General features: G+C 38.0%; 1 protein-coding gene across 13 annotated transcripts in view; it reads right to left on the reverse strand.

Annotated features, from left to right (window-relative positions):
- Positions 1–19,769, reverse strand: part of ROBO2 (roundabout guidance receptor 2) — a 1,078,275-nt gene that overhangs the window by 380,526 nt on the left and 677,980 nt on the right. For all 13 annotated transcript variants that reach the window (XM_027692569.1, XM_027692568.1, XM_027692575.1 and 10 more), the window contains one exon: positions 17,488–17,814. In XM_027692569.1, coding sequence (XP_027548370.1) covers positions 17,488–17,814 — 327 coding nt within the window. The remainder of the gene's footprint in view (positions 1–17,487; positions 17,815–19,769) is intronic.

Raw genomic sequence — 19,769 nt, forward strand, 5'->3', positions numbered from 1 at the left:
TTTTATTTCTTCCTCACAAACACAGAAAAATATGCTCTAAAAGGGAGACTTTGTTAAATAAATTATTATAGAAAGGAACTGGTTTATTTGGCACTTGGTACTGCCAGACCCAGACTAAGAACAGATCTACATAAGAAATGAATCTGCCCTGCTTTAGCTTCTGCTAACCTAGACCATTCAAATGGGGGCTTGCAACCTAAGATTTGAAGCCCAAACATGCTTAAGTATCCTGAAAAAACAAATCAAGCCTTGCTATTTCTATAAGCACAAATCGCACTCCTTCCTGATTCCACACACCTCTAACCTTTACCTGACCCTGCACCCAAAACCAAAATTTGTTCAAGGCAGCCCAAGAATCTTGAACTAGTTCATTTCAAAGATGCTGTGGAAAGAAGTGTCAGTTGTTAGAAATCACACTGCATTCGTTTTCAAACGGACACGCCACAAGGGGCCAGAATAACTTCTGGCTTATCTTTACACACCTTGGTCTTACTGATAAGAAGTTTAGGAAAGAGCCTTTAAAAATGTTAAGTAGCTTAAAAAACAACCCAAGCAGTAGTATCTTACTCCCTAACAAAATTTTGTAGTAGCAAATTAATTATCTTCTACGCTAGAACCCTTTTAAATCTCTAAGGAAAACAAGAAAATATATTAAAAAATATAATAAATGCTCATGTATTGTCTAAAATGTACAACCTCTTCTGTTCAAAAGCATCTCCATAGGGACTCATAAGGAAAATAGAGTGGCTACATTTCTTAAAAACTAGAGGAAAAGATAGAATGATATACCAGTTTATTCATCAAACCGCACATCATTTACATTTAGGAGAAATGCCTTGGTTCTCTGTTCCTGATTCCTCCTGAGATTTAAGTACATTTAAAGTCCCACCCTTTCTGAGTACACAATTTCCTGTGGCTCCTGGCTGGCCACCACCAAAGTGTCCACACGTGTCTTTGCTGAATGTAAAGAATAAATGCAATGCAGGCTTATCCCAGTCTGAGAGTCAGTAACGGGGTGCAGAGTTAGGAAAGAGGAAATACAGGCCACCCATATTCAACTTTAAATCCATCAGACGTGGTTCTTGACATTATTTCGCCAGAGCAATGTGCTGTCAGGATAAGAGATCACAACAATTTATTTTTAATCTATTTTAAGGCTTGTAATATCAGCAAAACCTGGTATACTGAACAAAGGCTTGATTTAGATTATAAAAAGTTTTCACACTCTTGGCATAAATTTGAGAAATCTTTGGTTTTGCAGCTCTGAATCTAACAATGTAAGCACTGCATTCATTTTTTGGGAAGATTTCTGATTTTTCCTCTCAGTATTTAGGTAGGAAAATACATTAATACATTCAGATATTAGAGCAACGAACATCATCTATCCTAATAAATGTTACAGATAGCTCTCTTTAGTAAAGCAGCTTTCATTCTTAGGCCCACCTAAAAACTTGGTTGAAAGAAACTCTACAAATGTATAAAGATTTAAACACTATTTCTCAATCCAAAGATAGCATGTTCAGTTTTAAGAAAATCGGACAAAACTTACATACTTAATTTCCTTCCTGATTAAATTCCCCTTTATTTAAAACTAAAAGTTTTTTATCAGTTATGACTATATATTTTGAAAAGCTTATTTTTAACTCAAGACCATACAGCTGTAAAAGCAAGAAATACTTAGTGTACCTAAAACCTCATTAGATTGATCTGTATTATACTTAACCACTGAAATGGAAAACTGAGAATATTAATATGGCAGCTTTGACATCACAACAATTGATGCAAATTCTAGGGTCTAACTTGATAATTCCTGCATGCTTCCCCCAGTGAAAGAGCAGAACTATTGTCATATTCTGAGCATATGTGTAGTTTAACCTTACTTCATTTTTTGTAGCAGAGAATTGTGACAAAGGACTGGAATTAATTTTCTAAAATAACACATCTTATGTGTCAATAAAAAGAAACAAGAGAAGTCACAAGAATTAATGAGGTTGGTTATTAATCAGGGATCTCAAAAGCATATTATCAACTCTAAAGCAAGTCAGATGTCAAACTTGGGTTAAAAGTCATTTGAAGTACTGCAGATATTCTTCCACATTTTGGGATAATCCCCTCTAGATTAATGCTTTCTTATCACTTTTTCCTTCTCAGTATATTCAAAACATGAAAAGAAAAATCAAGGAGGCAGTAAAAACGAGGGTACTTTTTGCAGGAAGAAAATAAGCAGCCAGAGCACGTGAAGTCTCTCTGGGCTAAAAGAACAACTCGTGTACAAAGCTGTGCATGTGGATAAACACTGATGAGATCCAATGAGCAAACAGTGCTCTTGTATCAACAGGAGCAGAATGTCCCCCAGCTCCCTGCCACACCTGCACTATTGCACCACTGCCCACCAGCAGCACCCCGAGCCTCACAAACTCTTTGGAGATAAAAAGGTGGTGCCCAACAGTTTGTAAAATAGGGGTGGTAATACCTAGAAATCTGTAGCAGAAGAAAGAACTGAAACCACAGCACTCTCGTTCTAATGAAAATCTGGAAGGAATATTAGCTAAAAGGGGAAAATCAAAATCTATATTAGTAAATACTTTATACAGTGGACATTACGAACTAATCAAAAAGAAAAAAAATTGTTTCTGCAGCCTGTTTCCACAAAGTTTTAACACAGATTTCTATTCGTAGTGACAGCAGGTTTAACCCATGAAAGAATTTAAGAGCTTAAACGTGATCCATTAATTGGTTAACTGATACAAGCACTGAATGTAAGGTTTGGGTCTGACTTTTATTTTAGTACTCGTAATAAAAAAATGTAGTTTAATTATTGGAAAAAGGAAAAGAAAAATCAATCACTTTACCTCCTCTGAAACCATCTTTCCCCTTTGGCTGCACATGACATTAAAGGTCTCAAATGTCACACTTGTAAACTGTTGGAAATTAAAAGATGTTTCTATGGAACTGCTATATTAATTGGAACCTAAAGCTATTTATGATTTAAAAGAAGAACAGGAATTAGGTACTTGAAAAACCTAAAAAAGTAGAAAGGAAAAGAAACAGACTCTTCGGCCTCCCAGAAATAAAACCCACTAAATTAAGAATTCTAAGAATTAAGGATTACGACTCCTTGAACCTTAAACATTAAACCCACTACAGAAGCAAAATATTAACAATTTACTTCCTTAAAGACATTTGTTAATAGACCAGCTATAATGCCGACATAGAAGATTTATTAGACTTTAAATGATGAAAGCTACACTTCCCTAAAAACTCCCTCTTATCACCTTTTATGAAGTCCAATAGGTTATGGATTAAAAGTCATATTTGCTCAAATCTACACACAATGAAACCCCATTCTGGCTCTGTTGTGTGGATCACTCTGCAAGATGAAGAATAATGACAATAAATAAACTTGAAACTTCTTCACTATGAGAGATTTCACCTCACTACTGCATTCAGCAGTTTTCTCAGCTGCATCTTTGAGGTCAACAGCCCAAAAGAGTATTGGATAAAATTGCTTCACAAGTCACTCTCAACACTCTCAACTTCTAATCCTATTAGGAGTACCATGAGAAGGGAAAAAATAAAAACAAAACAAAAACCCACGAAGTGTGTTTAATATATTTTCTTTGGGCATTTTTTTCCCTGTTAATTTTCATAAGTTTCCTGAATAAACAGCCATTTGGAAGTGACATTTGTTTGACTTGTCTCTGAAGCAACCACATCCATTATTCCCTTTACACTTCTTTTATAGCGTGTGATGTGTATTTCGTACTTGGGCTAAGAAGCCAGTGCCATTTCTAATTTTTATAAAAAACGATTTTATTTTCTTTAATGAAGTTCTTACTGACATTAGATTGAAATCACCTGCACATTTTCACCCGTTCATCTGCTGGAAGTACGAGCCTTTGGATGTCGCTTTCTGACACCAAGATTTTTCTTTGCAGGTACACACAAATTTGTGAAAATAAAAACCTCAGCATAGGAGCACCAACAACTCATCAAACTGTAAATAAATGTATTATTATCTAGAAGTACAGTAGTATGCCATTCCCAACTGGGCTTGCTCCAAGAATTGGACTCCAAAAAATCCCTAATCTTAGACAGGCCATCAGACAGCAATGACAAGATTGACTGTGTGTCAGGGATGGAATTAATAGGTCTCTCAAGAGATACCTGTTTCAATATGAATTTGCCAGTTTTAGACCTCAGAAATCACTGCATGTTTTCTGCCTCACAACTGATTAGTTGCTCTAAAGCCAAAGCTTCTTCCATTCTGAAAAGCACTTTTATTTCTCGAAACACTTCAGGAAAAGACAAGTATCAGCAAATTACAGCTTTGTAAATTATTAAGCTTGCTTCTGACCCTAGAACACTCTTTTAGTAGTTGGTACTAATAACTGTGTTTATCACCAAAAAAGATGATGCTCTTCTAAATTCTGTGACATCTGTCCTATCAATCCTGAGCACAACATTCCCAGTACCTAGATCCATGATCACTCAGGTAGCCGAGCATGTTACTGCTCAGGCAAACGTGTTATGAATTCTCAGATGATGAACTACGCTAAGGCTGGATGTCAGAGGTGAAGGAACTGATAATCCATCAGTAATTTTCTAACCACTACAACATCTCTGACCCATTGAACTAAATAAATGTATTTAATCACTGACTAGTCAACTGATCAGAAAGTGCCACGGGGTGACGTGAGTGTCTTGACAAAGACAGGCACTACCTAAAACCACTGTCCCAACGAGCATATCTTATCTCAGGCTCTTACCCACAGAGATGGATTCAAACTGAAATCATACTACAGAAAAAAGCTTTTTTTATAACAAAACACAAAACTTCTCTTGTAAGATTATTCTTAAGAAAATAATTCTGGCAACACATCTCAAATTGTCTTTTTTTGTAAACAGCTTAGGTCGAAACCACAAAAACCCCTCTCTGATCACTTCTGGTGAGTCATAGCCCAAATAACACATGATACAAGCAAAGGATGCAGCTTTTATAGAAGGCTTTTCAGCACCTTTCTGAATGATGTATTCTACCTCTGGTCTGACTCCTGCCAGCTTCATGACTAAGAAGGATGGCAGGCCAAATCCTGCACCCTTCACAGAAGTCTTAAGCAAACTTTTCCTGGCACACACCAACCTGACCGCACAGAAAGTGGTGTTTTCCCCAGGTGTTCCCATGGCAGATCAACGTGCCTCCCCAGCACTGGCTTATTAATGTCTCATTTCCCTGATGTTCTGTGTTGGCAGCCATGACAGAAAGCTTTGAACTTGTTTATTCACACTTGTTTAATCCTGTCTCCACACAGCACATCGCAGCCTGTGGGGCTCGGAAGATGGATGAGTGAAAGCAAGGCCACGAAGGGTCAGGGTCAGGGTGTCGCTGAATCTCAATAACTCCATCACTCACTGCAGCAACCACTTCAGGGGTCACCTCAACTGAGGAGCTTGGGATAGGCAGTGGGAAAACAGCTGGCACAACTGTACACATATTCCCTCCAGTTGATGCTACAGATGGAAACAACAACAAACCCTCACTTACACTGCGCCTTGAGTGGGTTTCAGTCTACTTTGTTAGAAAAAGAACAAAAGGAAATAGATTTTTTTTTTACAAATATCTGGTAGGTGTCAAGCAGCAGCATGAAGGCTGAAGAGAGGACCACTAAAAATCAGAAAAATAACATCAGTTTAGTATTTCTTCTGTAACTATTGGCAGATGTATTGGACTAAGGGAAAGGAGCAAAAAGAGAGCACGATGTCATAGACTGGTTCTAGTAAACAATGGCAGTGGATGGAAATACATTTCATGCTGCAGCTGTGTTGTGCACACTGTGCACATGACAAAGAAGCTTCTTTGAAACACAGATAGCACAGATGACACAACCTCTACACTGTCCCCTACTTAGGGATTTTAATGTGCATCAATGATAAATCCTAATTTTTTTAATCTTATGTTTAGAGTATATATGCATTTCATATATATATATTTCATGCATATACATATAAAATTACAAACAAAATACATATGATAGTTAAATAGCTGTATACTGTACAGGTCTTAAATAATATTGCTAATACTTCATTATAATTTGAGATCAAATAGTTATGTTGTTAATAACTATATTGCACACTTTATCCTGTTTGTTAACCTGTTCTGTATGTCACTGTCAGGAACTTGATGACACGCTGAAACAAAACTGTTCCTTTCTTATATTTGTAACTTCTACTTTTTACATCCACTCCTCATAATAAACCATTCTGCAAAAGTGCAATTATTTCCAAGAGAGATGGAAGTTAGTATTATTAATCTGCCTTTAAATACATCTGCAGCACTGGAATAAAATTGGGAAGGGGTGTGATCCAACAGAAACCAAGTTCTCATTTGTTCAGTAGGCAGTTGCATAATGAGAAAAGTGAAATATAAACTTAGATCTGCACATAGGCACAGCATATTTATAACCAGTCAAAATATATTGATAAATAAGAAAATTAGCAAATGAATTATATAAAATAGTCAAAGACAAGCTTTTATTCTAGCAAGAAAAAATAAGTCCTTACAATCCGAGCAAGTTATTTGATAAGAAAATCCAGGATAAAAAAAATCCAGGGCTCTGTCCCAAACTCCACATTTCCATTTCCACAACAAATGTAAAAGCGTGGGCCTTCAGTGGAGGTGTCATTCACATGAGTGACACTGGTGGGGAAATATGGGGAATTCCACAACAATTCGCAGATCGAATTTTAATGGTTTGTTTTTTGTGGGGTTTTTTTTGGAGGGTGGGAGGGTGGAGGGGATAGTGGTGTTGTTTTGAGGTTTGATTTTTTTTCAGTTGGTTGGTTTTCTTTCTGAGTTGTTTTTGTAAGATACCTATTTCTTAAAGACAAAGCAAACCCTTTTGTTTGGATTGCTGCGACTTCTCTCCCTATAGCCCATTTTCCAAGTGCATATTTCTTTAAAGTACACCCAGGAGGGAGGGTGGGAGTGGGAGGTGGTGTTTCCACACCTTCAATAAGGTTGACAGAATCAAAATTTACATAACACATATAAAATCTATTAAAAGGCTCAAAATTTGCAATGACTAATACATTCAGAATCAGATGCTGCTCAAATAGGAACACAATAAAAGCATGAAGAAAGTCACCTGTCTTTTTACAGTAGGAAGAGGGAGGTAAACAAAGTGAAGAATATCCCTCATATTTTTAAGATATCATACTACCAATCAAAATATTTGGCTTCTGCCTGTGGTTCTGCAATCAGCATGATACATGGCTTTGAACACATGGCTCTGAAGCTCAAAGAAAACATAACTGATGTTCAGTGTTGCCACCACTGGCTGTCAGACATGCCTCTCTAGCAGTGGAATTTACAGGTTTGAAAGCGGATAATTAAGCTGCTTGTACAGTAGAATAAGAATTATATATATGCTAAGGGAATTAAACTACTTGAGGAAGACATGATTTCTAGTTGCTGATTCTAAATTTGAAACATAAAAGAAATCTATAGAAGCGAGAAGACAGAGTTAGAAACAATGTAGGTGGAACACAAAAGCAAGTACTTTCCAAAAGTAATTTCAAGTTAATTTTTTTTTTGCCATTTACTGTTTCGTAACAAAGATGCTTTGCTAAAAGAAAAAGTCATTCTGGCATACCTTGAAAAAGTTAAACTTGCCAGTTTGCCTCAGTAGCTTCTAATTTATACCCAGACTGCGCTCACATATGGGCTTTGTTACCTACTTGATTTAAAAACATTCCAAATATTCTATACTTCAAGAGAAAAGCAAGGTGCAGAGAAAGAATGGAAACTTAACTCCATGCAGACATCTCTTTCTTAAAGACAATCTTCCAGTAAAGACAGCAAACATCTGTGACAGTGTTTCACCCAGATGCTTTCAACTGCTTCAGTGCCTTTTTCAGACTCTAACGAAGAAAAACAACTGTATTTCTTAAGAATTCATGAGGGGAATAAGCAACTTAAATTGTTTATACTAAAAAACATGAGCTTAAACACTCTAAAGTGTTCAGGCTCATGTATTCTCCTAACCAGTGTCTGCCTTTGTTACTCTCCAAGATGGACCATTGCAGTAGATGGACTGACTGATGAGACCCACTGGGCCATTATTCCACTGCCTTAGATGTAAAATAAAAGACATGATATATAAAACTACCTCAAACGTGCTGCTCTGGAGAAATTCTTTCAGTTTAACCACACCTAAAATTCTATTTCACATTTATCACTGCTAAAATACACAGTGATCATCCTATTATCTGTCAGCTTTACGAGTTTATAACAGTCAGCAGATGGGGAACTTTTTATATCTGAAAACATTTATACCTTTATACTTTTTTTTACATCATGACCCGAAAAATAATTCCAAAAATTAGCCGATACAATTTTCTTTGCAGGATTGCTACTCATCCACTTAAACTGGGAATATTCTTCCTCAGGTTCTCATGTATGGACTGGTATTTTGATATTATAACAGAAAGAAACTATTTCCTTCCCACAAGCATCATTCCTATGGCTTAGCCTTGCTGACTTGGTATTTTCTTCATAGGCCAACAGAAACTTGTTTCCTTCCCATTTATTTCATCAAATGATTTTACATAACAGGTGAGCAACAGGCAGGTTTGAGACAAATTATTAGAAACAAAGTCCTCCAGCAAGATGTAGGTGGTTTAAAAAACTGCCAATTTTGAACACCAAGGCCACCACCTCCTTTGGCATGCCAAGATTAGGCAACAAGCCCAGCAGCACCCAACAGAAGGATCACATTAAACATGAAGAATGGAATGACACTGAAGACCAGCACAGGAGACACTCGTTGAAGTGCAATAGAAAGTGCAAGGTCACTTGCTTTCAAACTGAGCACTGGAAAGTTTACTGCAAAGTAAAGCTCATCTGTTACCAGTCACAGTGAGAGAGAATGATCTGCACCCAATCACTCCAGAATGACTGTGAGCTACCAAATGCTTAAAGAACTTACCCATGATCACATGACTGACAGATAAGGAACAGTGAAGGTAGTTATTAACATTAGTTCATAATGCACAGCATGCAAGTCTTGAAATATTACTGTATATATGAGGGAATTAAACTACTTGAGGAAGACATGATTTCTGGTTGCTGATTCTAACTTTGAAACATAAAATGCAATCTACCCACTCGTGTCTCAAAAAATGTGTGCAGAGGTGAGAAGTGACACCACTGTAGTCTATAAATACCAAGGAGAGAAAACAACTAAAGAAAAAAAACAGATCACAGAATCATCAAATAGTTTGAGTTGGAAGGGACTTTTTAAAGGTCACCTAGTCCAACCCCCCTGCCATAAGCAGGGACATCTTCACCTAGACTGGGTTGCTCAGAGCCACATCCAACCTGATCTTGAATGTTTCCAGGGATGGGGCATCCACTACCCAGCTCTGAGCAGCCTGTTCCAGTGTTTCACCATGCCCATAGTTAAGAACCTTCCATTACATCTACTCTTAATTGACCCTCCTCCAGTTTAAAACCATTACCCCTTGTCCTATCACAGCAGGCCCTGCTAAAAATTTTGTCCCCATCTTCTTTACAAGTCACCCTCAAGTACTGAAAGGTAACTATAAAGTCTCACCAGAGACATCTCCTCTCCAGGTTGAATAATTCCAATTCTCTCAGCCTTTCCTCATAGGAAAGGTGACCCAAAACCACAAGAACTAGCATAAATCAAGCATGTTTATGTTTACATTGGGAAACATGAAAATTATTTTGCTCACCATTGGAATATGTAAGTTCCAAGACAGGCTTTCAACAGGAACAGGGAACAATGGGAGTGAGCTTGAGGATGAAGGGAAAAGCAATCAAACTGCCTTTCAAAGTGCAGCTTGAAATGTTTCTGAGTGGAATTACAAAATACAGCTGCGTAGAATACAGGAACTCAGTGATCCAGCACTCCCAGTTCTTTCCATCACTACATCCCTTTGTACAATGGCAAACAGGTCCATGAGACAGCAGAAAGGGACTGTGTACAGCTCCTTTCTCTATTCCAAGGAAGCAATTTCCCAAGCATCAGTATACATTCACATCACTGCCACTTGAAACATTCAAGCAAGAGGAGTGGAACAAAACCACCACTTTGTTTCCCACATAAATTCCATATATTAGAAACTTATTCAAAATATAATATCTGTGGGAGCATTTGAAGTGGAACTATCACCAAAGGCATGATTAAACTTGTGTCCTCTAAGAATAGGAAGGAGGGAAGTACATATCTGAACAAAGAAAGGGAAAAACATGAAGGATAAGGTTTTGGTGTCTTCAAACAAATATAATTATCAGAATAAAAAACCTATATCTATATATATATATATAGATGTGTATGTGCAAAACATCCACCAATCTCACCGTAATACTTTTAATTACCTTACTAATGAAGTTTGTTAGAATTGAGATCATGCAAAGTTTGCAAAGGAATGGTCTGAAGCATTGCTTAAAATGAGTACTTTTTTAAACCTACCTGACATTGCAGAATACTACAACATGAATGAAGCATATGCCAATAGCTAACATTTCATTTAACATTCAAATAGTGCTTATAGGCTCCTGAACAAACAGAATAAAGTTGTAAAAATGCAATGTTATCCTGTTTTTCTTCATTTCCCATAGGAACTAAACATCACAGAAATGTCAACCAAAAAAAAAATCAGTACCTGCTGATGTGCACACCAACAGATCAGCCAGTAGCTGATTTCTTTAAAGGTTTCTGTGAAGTCACCAGTAACTCCTCAGCTGCCAACATTTTACCAGGTAGAGCACTCGAAGTTATATAAACAGCAGGATTAGATTTTAAGAAATAAAATCAAATCAAAGGAAAGAGGAAAAGGAAGCTGATAAAAATCAAACAAGGAAATGCACAAGAACTTACTAGAAGTAGAATCAGATCAAGCACACTGCAAATAGCTTCTAAAAATGTAACATAAAGTTCTCTTTTAGGTGGGGAAAAAGGGTAGATTCTGGGCAGAAGAATTCAAGGAATAAATCAGAGGTCCTACAAACAACTTCTCTAACCATTTCTCGATGTGAGAAGTATTCCTACTGCAGGAATGCTGGGCATGACAGTAGGTTGTGAGTAGATGGCAAAGACACACTAACCTGTTCTGAAGGATAAATTCACACAGCACAAACAACTTCCAGCTGGTAAGGAAATTTTTCACTAGGCACATATAATGGGCTGAGCTTAAGTGCTCATAAAAAACAGTCTTCTGATACCCAAGCCTGCTTGTTTTGTGTGAACATACCTATATTTCTTTAGAGTTCACTCCGCTGTGAACCTCTACCCCAAAAAAATCTATTATAGGATGACCAGAGTACAAAAAGAGCAAGAAAAAGACAATGGAGAACAAGAACAAGGTCTTGAGAAACCTACAGGCATTGTACAGCTTGGTATTATGACTGAGAGAATTTTAAATATCTTTGGATCTACCTAAAATGTGAGGAGCCATTAGCCCTTTTAACCTTGGAAACTTTTAAATCTGCATGTCTAGGTGGAGTTCAAAGGCTAAGAAATGAAGATGCAACAATGCAGTGACTTGTCTAAAGCCCAGTGGAGGATGCTGGGAAGTACTGCTTCTGTCCACATGGAGAAAGCATCAATGCTGAAGCACAAACTTAAATGGTTTGTGAGAAATGTGTTAGGAACAGGAGATACAGTTTAGTTTATCCTGATGAAAAGCACCTCTACACTGTAGAAATTCTAGTTCACTCTGGCTACTGGTACAAAAATCACACCCTCTCAAATTTCCAGATTTCTTATCCCAGGTGAATTCTGAAGAAATTAAACCATATACTCAGCTAAGATCTAGACTAATAAAGTAAATAATCAGAACAACATTTTTGGCTCAAAAGGAAACTTTGCAATGAGATGTCAAGTCAGGTTTTGATTTATCTGATGTGTCTTCACTAGCATATATTTATTAACCTCTTTAATTTCTAATAGTGACTGTAAGAATTGAATTGTCCTATATAAAAATGCCATATTATGTAATGTTTTCTACATTCCTAATGGCTTCATCTTAATCCACAGAAACACCCACAGAAATTGCTTATTGCAAGCTTCAGAAGTACAGAGAAATTTTGAAAAGTTCCCACCAGCTTATGAAATCTGCCTTTTCCCATGCTATCTATTCAGATACATTTTTATTTGTTTTCTTCTATGAGGGGAATTTCACTTTCATTGAGCATGCTGTGATAATAGCTGTGGTTTGTTAAATTTCTACTTAGAGAAATGCAGAGTAAGAAAAAGCATGATCTCTTCAATGTCCTGATATTGCTCATAGATCAGACCACAGTCTGCAGCATTCCAATTTCTACAATAATCACTTCTGTCTTGATGAGAGCAAGGAGTGCCAGCTCAGACAGAGCCCTTCACACTGTTTAGAAAGATGAGAGCGAGAGAGGTGTAAGGAAAGGAACAAGACATGCTTTTCATGTGTGAAAGTAACTCCAAGGCAAATCAGACTTTGAAATTACCAGTAAAAAAATTAATAACAATTTTACTATATAAGTCATACATTGAACAGAAAAAAAATCGTCCACCCATTTTAGCCACATACACTGTGCTCTTTTTCCACTGAATATCTCAAATAAATTAATAACTCCATTCTTATGAACATACTGCAGCCTTTTGCACATGCTGCAGCAAATAGTCATTAGCATTATGATACAGATGTGATTGCACAGCATATATTTTATACCTCTCAGCCTTCATTCACTGAACATTAAAACATATCTTGTTTATTTGCAAAATTACTGCCTCCCATGTTTAAGATCTGGCTTATGCTTGCTTTGCAATACACCTATGACTCTTCACACTAAACTCTGTGTTCTACTATAACCTCTCTTGTTACAGATAAAAACATAATTCAGTTCTGAATCTAACATAAGCAGGATCATTATGTTTGGAGAGTGTTCCAAAGCCTGCTATTCAAGCAATCTTTGGCATATAAATAATGCAAGACCTCTTCTTTCTCCAAATGACTTCAGTTCAAGCACAGGCTCAGAAAGATGGAAGCCCAAATTTATACTGCCATTACAAAATTCAATCTATTTCTGGTTCTCCAATTGAATTATGACTCAGAGCCTTCCACTGCTTTCTGCACACCAACCCACACACTCCTCGCCTCTGCCAAACCATGCAGAAAAGAATCCTATTTGTGAATATTCCTGAGTTTTATTAGTATATTGAAATGGCAGCAAATCCCAGCTAATCTGAAAAGCCTTATGTTTTCTTTTAAAGGGAAGTAAGGTAGAAAATGTGTCTTCTCCCCCTCCCCCACTGACCTCTGAACCACAACCTCCTTGCCACTAAAGCGTTCAACACCTCATTTAATCTCTCCTCGCTGCACTGGCACAGCGCTGCAAAAGGAAAAGGGAAAAAAATAATCTGGGGACTTCATCAATTTTTCATGAATTTTCATTTAGGCCAGAGCCCCCTCTAACAGTGGTCGATAGATCAAGCTGCTGTCACATATTTCACACCTGGGGCTCCAGCTGCTCTCCCCGGGGGCCGCCGCTGACTCAGCCTGGAGCAGAGCTGGCCCTGAGTCACTCGTGGTGCCCCGGCACTGGCAACTGAAACCCTACCCACTGTAACTCCTGGGAATGTGTTTCCTGATATTCCCACTGGAAAGCTCCACCATGGAGGTTCAGCTGTGTCAGTTCGTACATTGTGAAAACCTCTGCTTTCATTTTAAAACTTCTGGCATTCAAATACGAAAGCTGTTTTGTGGAAGATTAAGCTATCTCAAGTCTACTTCCCTTTCTGAAAACCTACCTGGACATCAACATATTCCTAATAATGTTTGGGAATTATTAGGAATAATAACCCTTTTCAATTTCAGTTAAATAACGCTAATAGACAAAAAAAAAAGAAAGATGTTTTACTCTTCTGAATACAATTATTCGTAGATGCTTTATAATTAGAACATTTATTTTTAATGATTTAGCCATAAAACAGAAACACTACATGAGAATTTGCCACATGCACATCAGAAGACTAAGTTTGCTGCTGGCATTAGCATTATGTTTTTCCCTTTTGAGGAGGCTCCTACTGAAAAAGTAATCTGCTCAAAGCACACCATGAATTAATGCATTGAAAGAATTAAATAGAATAAGTCATATCAAAGAATTGCATAGAATAAGTCATATCAATGCTAAACTGTGTCTTCAAATACCAACTTTTTCTTCTAAATACCAACTATTTCTTCTTAAATGTCTTATGGAACAAGGATTTCCCAAATTGAAGGCAAAAAAAATTCTAAAAGCACAATCTGTATATTAATAAAGCTTTTTAAGTAACTTTCCAGATCACAATTCTTTTCAGTTTCACTGGCACGGACAAGTTCTTCTGAGGATATATATCAGCACAAAGGTATCTGCCCTGGACTGCATGAACATGCTCTGAACAGACAGGGATTTAAAAGCCTATGCCATGCCTTGGATAGGCTGGTACCTAAATTCATCGTGTTTGGAAAGGTGTTAACTGCTACTCAGTCAAAAAGAGCTCAGGGATTCCAGCAACTTGCAAAAACTCACTCCAAAAAAACCACTGGGCAAAATTATTGCGTTCAACATGGGCCACACTCTGGTCTGAATCACTGTGTGTCCCAGCTGAATGTCACTTCTGGATTACATGTAAGTATGGATACATCAGAAGACTTTCAGTCTCACTGCTTTAGTGGCTGGTGTCATGCAGGGGGTAAAAAAACAAGGAAATAGAAGGAAATTAAGCACAATAACACCGTTTGTCATCTTAATGCATGGGCACGAACACATCTAACACATACATAAACCCAATAAATATTTCTTCATAAATCATTCAAAAGTTGTTATTGGCAACTGACAATTTATTAAACAAAGTAAAACAATTACAGATTCTCTCTCTAAAACAGCAGAGTCGAGTATTTTAAACCTGTAAAAAGCAGCAGTTTGTCTCTAATGGCACAATTTCAGGCCACCTACAGTCAGATAATAATCCAGAACCCTGTTGTCAGCAAAGGACAACCGTCTTTTTTTTTCCTGGTGATGAAAACAGCTTGGCCTAGTGTGGAAAGCACAGTTTTCAACACCATGACAGACAGCACAAGTGAGAGCCATCACAGGCAGCCATCCTCCCATGGACTGGGCTGCAGGATCCAGGCAACTCAACAGTTTCCAGCAGCAGCTGAGAACAGGTGAATGGGGACTCTCTGCTGACAACAGCCTGTCAGCAGCAACTCATTCCCCGAGCGTGCAAATGGGCCGCTGCAGACTTGCCCATCCTTTTCAGCCCAGAAATGCTGACATGAGAAAAACAAATAAGAGCTTTAAAATGACTCTTCTCTGAAAGTCAGTTGAAAACCTGATTTAGAACCAAAATCATATTACAAAGCATCTCAAAACCAAGGGAAAAGAGGTGGTTTTGCTGTCATCCTCCAAAGGACACCTTCGATACATGCCAAGTACTGCCACGTGCTTTAAAGCCAGTGAGCAAAAACCACAGCAGAATCTCTAAAATGAAGTGAACAAGCAATGTATATATTATTTACATTTTTCTCCTTTGATGAAGACTCTCCTGTAATCACAGCTACAGTATGTCCCAAGGAAAGATAAAGCACTGCTGAAGTGAAACAGGAGAGCCTACTTTAGCTTGCTAAACCGTTTAATTGGGGGGTCAGTCAGCTAAATCTCAAACCCATGAAAACAGTAAAATAATAACGTTGCTACTGCAAAAACCTCAGCTACGGTTTCACATCTCAGGTTTCACGTTCATGTTGATCCTGCCCTAAAATACCTGACAATGAAGCACAGCTTTATTATATTTAAAGTTTTCTCCTATCTCCCACACAGTTCATGCATGACCTGCCACCAGCTACAGTTGTTAGACAAACTCCAGAGAGCACGGATGTTGTAACAAGAGCCTCTCAGCAGGCAGTGAAATAGGGATCAGTGAAAACTGACAGGATACAGAGCACATTTAAATTTCAAAATAATCGGCCGCTTTAATTTGATGACTCAAAGTACAACTGGAACAATCCTCTGAACTTCAGCTGGAGATTTCTGAATCTCAACAGGATTACAATAAAGATTTCAAGTGTTTATGCCTCTCTCCTAGGATTTCTCAACAGACAGTTAAAACTCATGCACAAAGTCACAAATAATCCAGTAATTTTATCTAGTCATACTCACCCAGATTTCAGCCTTCCTTAAACTGGTCTTCTCCTCAGTTCCTAAATACCTACACAACTGAGTAACTTTCTGTGATGCCTGTAATTGGCACATTTACTTGTGCTTTGATGGTGTGCCAAAACTGTTTTCATTTTTTGACACAGTTCTGAATCTAGGCTACAACAGGTGAAAAGCAGTGTAAAAGTCTGTTCTACTTGTCTTATTCCACTATTTAAATATTTTAAAAATGGCATTTTCTGCAATTTCTGAGAAAACTGAAGCCTCAAGATCAAACCACATTAGCTATAAAAGTCTGCAGATGGCATCAGGAATAAAGATTTCTTTCCTGTACTTCCCCCCTTTAAAAAACATACTGTCTAGTGTGTACTTAAATCCATTCTTTATCAACTAAGCAAAACAAGTTTGTGCTAAAGCCCTGCTTCAAACACATCTTAGTGAAACTACTGTCAGATGAAGAGCTGTGGGAGGAAAAAAAGTAAGTCCAGCAAGAGGAGAGCATTCATAAATCTACTAAAATACACCTCTATGTGAAGACACACATTCTGAATAAAAAGATCGGTGTTTATTCAACCCATATAACTAAGCAGCAAAAAACTATGTGCAACTCATTGTATTTTATGTCTGATGAGCTTGTTTTCTGTGTGAATTATAATGAACATGTCTGCTAACTCTACTGGAAGCAGAGCATGCAGGCCAGGTGGTCTCTGAAAGAGCCATGTCGACTTCTCTGTTGAGACAAAGAGAATCGATAAAGACTAGGGCTGCTCTGGATGATATGAGAAATGGCCAACAATTTCACTTGCCATGGACATAATGAATGAGGCCTGGATCAAGTTCATGATAGAGGAGCATATATTGAGGTTTCCAGCAGTACAGAACATGAGTCACCAAGAAGCTGTCTGCTTCTGCTGAGGTAACAGATGATGAGATAAAGAGAAACAGACAGTGCACCTTAGATTAAATGATAGGTATTTTTCCACATTAGTTCCAGTATAACCAGCTTTAGGCATAATTTAAAAATTAGATAATTCTTCAGAGGAAAATTATCCTTTGTCCACGTTTGTGCCAATCATGTTTATACACCAGCTAGAACCTCATTTCAGTATAAATCACTTCTTCTGTACAGTCACTGAATAAACACACGTAAAAATGCCTTGACTAAGAGCTGCAGCTACTCGCAAAATGTCATATTTATCCACATTTGTTACCTCCCAGGATGCTGGGCAACAGAATGACAGCAACCATGAAGTCTTACACCGTGCTGATGGTACAAAACTACTCACATGCCACTTCCAGAGACGCGTTGCGACTCACAGCTTCTCCAAGGTAGTTCCTTGCTACGCAGACGTAACTTCCTTCGTCGGGTTTACTCCTGCGGCCGTGCACGATGCGCAAGAAAAATAAAGATCCGCTGGGCAGCAGCATGCGGTGGGAGCGAGGGTCGTCCTTGTCCGTCTCCACCCGCTCCCCATCCTTGTACCACTCGATGGTGGGAGTCGGCCGTCCCTCGGCTTTGCAGTTCAGAGTTGTCGGCTCTCCTTTGGACACTATCACATCTGAAGGGTGCTCGACGATCCGCGGCGGAAAGTCCTCCTGGCGGAGACGGGATCCTGGAGAAAAAGAAAAAGGAGAGAGGAAGGAAAGAACAATTTATTTTAACACGAGTTGCTCTTTTAATGTAATGAAATTTTCCCCCCCCTCAAAAAAAAACAATAAAATATGAAAACCTGTACACACCTGATATTGTTTTATCTGCCATCAGAGACTATCAAACATTTCAAACCTAAAAACCCAAATTGGGCTACAGATACACAGCTCTAAGGCATTTTCAAATCAATACCAGGTGTAGACTGGGCTCAAAGGAAGATCTCTTACACATAATGCATGACAACTTTTTCTGGTTACAATAATCTTTCTTGTTCCAATAATCTTTCTATTTACATTAATTTCTAGATCGCTGTGTGCTTTCAGATTCGTGGCTGCTGCTCTCCCATTCTTTCATCTGCCAGATTCAATAGAAGGACATCCAAAACCAATGCATCTTACCACCCATTGGTTAACAGTTCTTTATAGTTTTTTTGGTATGCTTTGTATCCCTTTTCCACAAACAGTTCAGATATGGAAACAGAAGGAAAAAAAGAAAATCCTTATACAGATATCTGGAATGTCAGCTCACTTTAGAAATTTTCAGTGGATTGCATGCATATACACACACACAGGCAGAGAATCATAGAATGGCCTGGGTTGGAAGGGACCTGAAAGATCATCTCGTTCCAACACCTCTGCCATGGACAGGAACACTTTTCCTTAGACCAGGTTGCTCAGAACCCCATCCAACCTGGTCTTGAACACTTCAGCATTAGTTGTACAGACACAGTCCACTACTGCACATCAGACTACATCAGTCTGACAAATGGCATTTCTGCAAAGAACACGTCACAGCAGTTCATGCCTCTTCATTGGGTCTCAAACATGAAGTAATCTTTTCTAGCATGGATCCTGAAAAGTCCCTTGAGTGGAGCTGCCATGCTAGTACAACTGGTCTGCACTTCTTAAATACAAGGTAGGTCAGCTTCTGCAGGTTAGTGAAACATTTGTTTCATTTTTCTGATCAGCAGTTTTGCCAAGTCGTAGAAAAGCCATTTAACACCAGTGTCTTAATTATATTCTAGGTACTACATACTTCAAAACATTGTCAATGCCTCATTTACTCCAAAAGTTATGAGGAAAGGCATAAGGATCCATTCTACAGTGAATCCACCCTTGGACTTCTGTTTTACTAACACTGAGGTCATTAAAGGCTTGCCACAGCAGTTCAGTGTTACACCACTGCTGCACAAATGGGCTTTTTCAGTGGATCCCGAGTCTATTACCAGGATAGCAAAGGAATCCATAATCTATAATTTCAGTATATGAAAAAAATCCCAACCTATACCTAAGCACAGATTAACTTATGGTACATTTAGCAATGAAAGATGTATTTTATTCTCCCGTCTATTGACAAGAAAAAAAAAAGACATTTAAAATCTAGAAGGAGAATTTTCAGGCAAAGAGTATCTGTAGTCCATGACATCACAAACAACATTGAAAAAGACTGAAATCACCATTAAAGATTAACACCTGACACTACATGGGACTAAACAGCTAGCTTAACACATTGACTAGAAACATTTGTATTTATAAACTCTCCACACAAGTTTACCAATTTAACTCATTGCATATTCTCAAAAAGCCAACAAAATCCCACTAGCTGTGTTAAGAAATTCCTATGAACAGTATCAGAAAGAAAGGGAGAGCTGAGGTTTTTCTGAGATATGAGAGAGACTTAAGTCAAAGAAGAGAACACATATGACTGAATTTCGATAAATCGTTAGCAGAGGGCAATCAAATGAGCAGCATGAAATCCAAAATGCAAACCTAAACTATTAGTCTTCTTGTACACCAAGATTTGTTGCAAGCTTTCAAAACTCCTAGTAGTACATTCAACACAGAATTACAAGCCACGTTCAAACCTTTCAAAAGGGCTTTCACCCCTAAAAAGTTAAATCTTTTATCTTATAGAGCC

Source organism: Neopelma chrysocephalum, unplaced genomic scaffold, assembly GCF_003984885.1.
Source record: "Neopelma chrysocephalum unplaced genomic scaffold, ASM398488v2 Primary Assembly neopelma1_87, whole genome shotgun sequence".
NCBI classification, from domain to species: domain Eukaryota; kingdom Metazoa; phylum Chordata; class Aves; order Passeriformes; family Pipridae; genus Neopelma; species Neopelma chrysocephalum.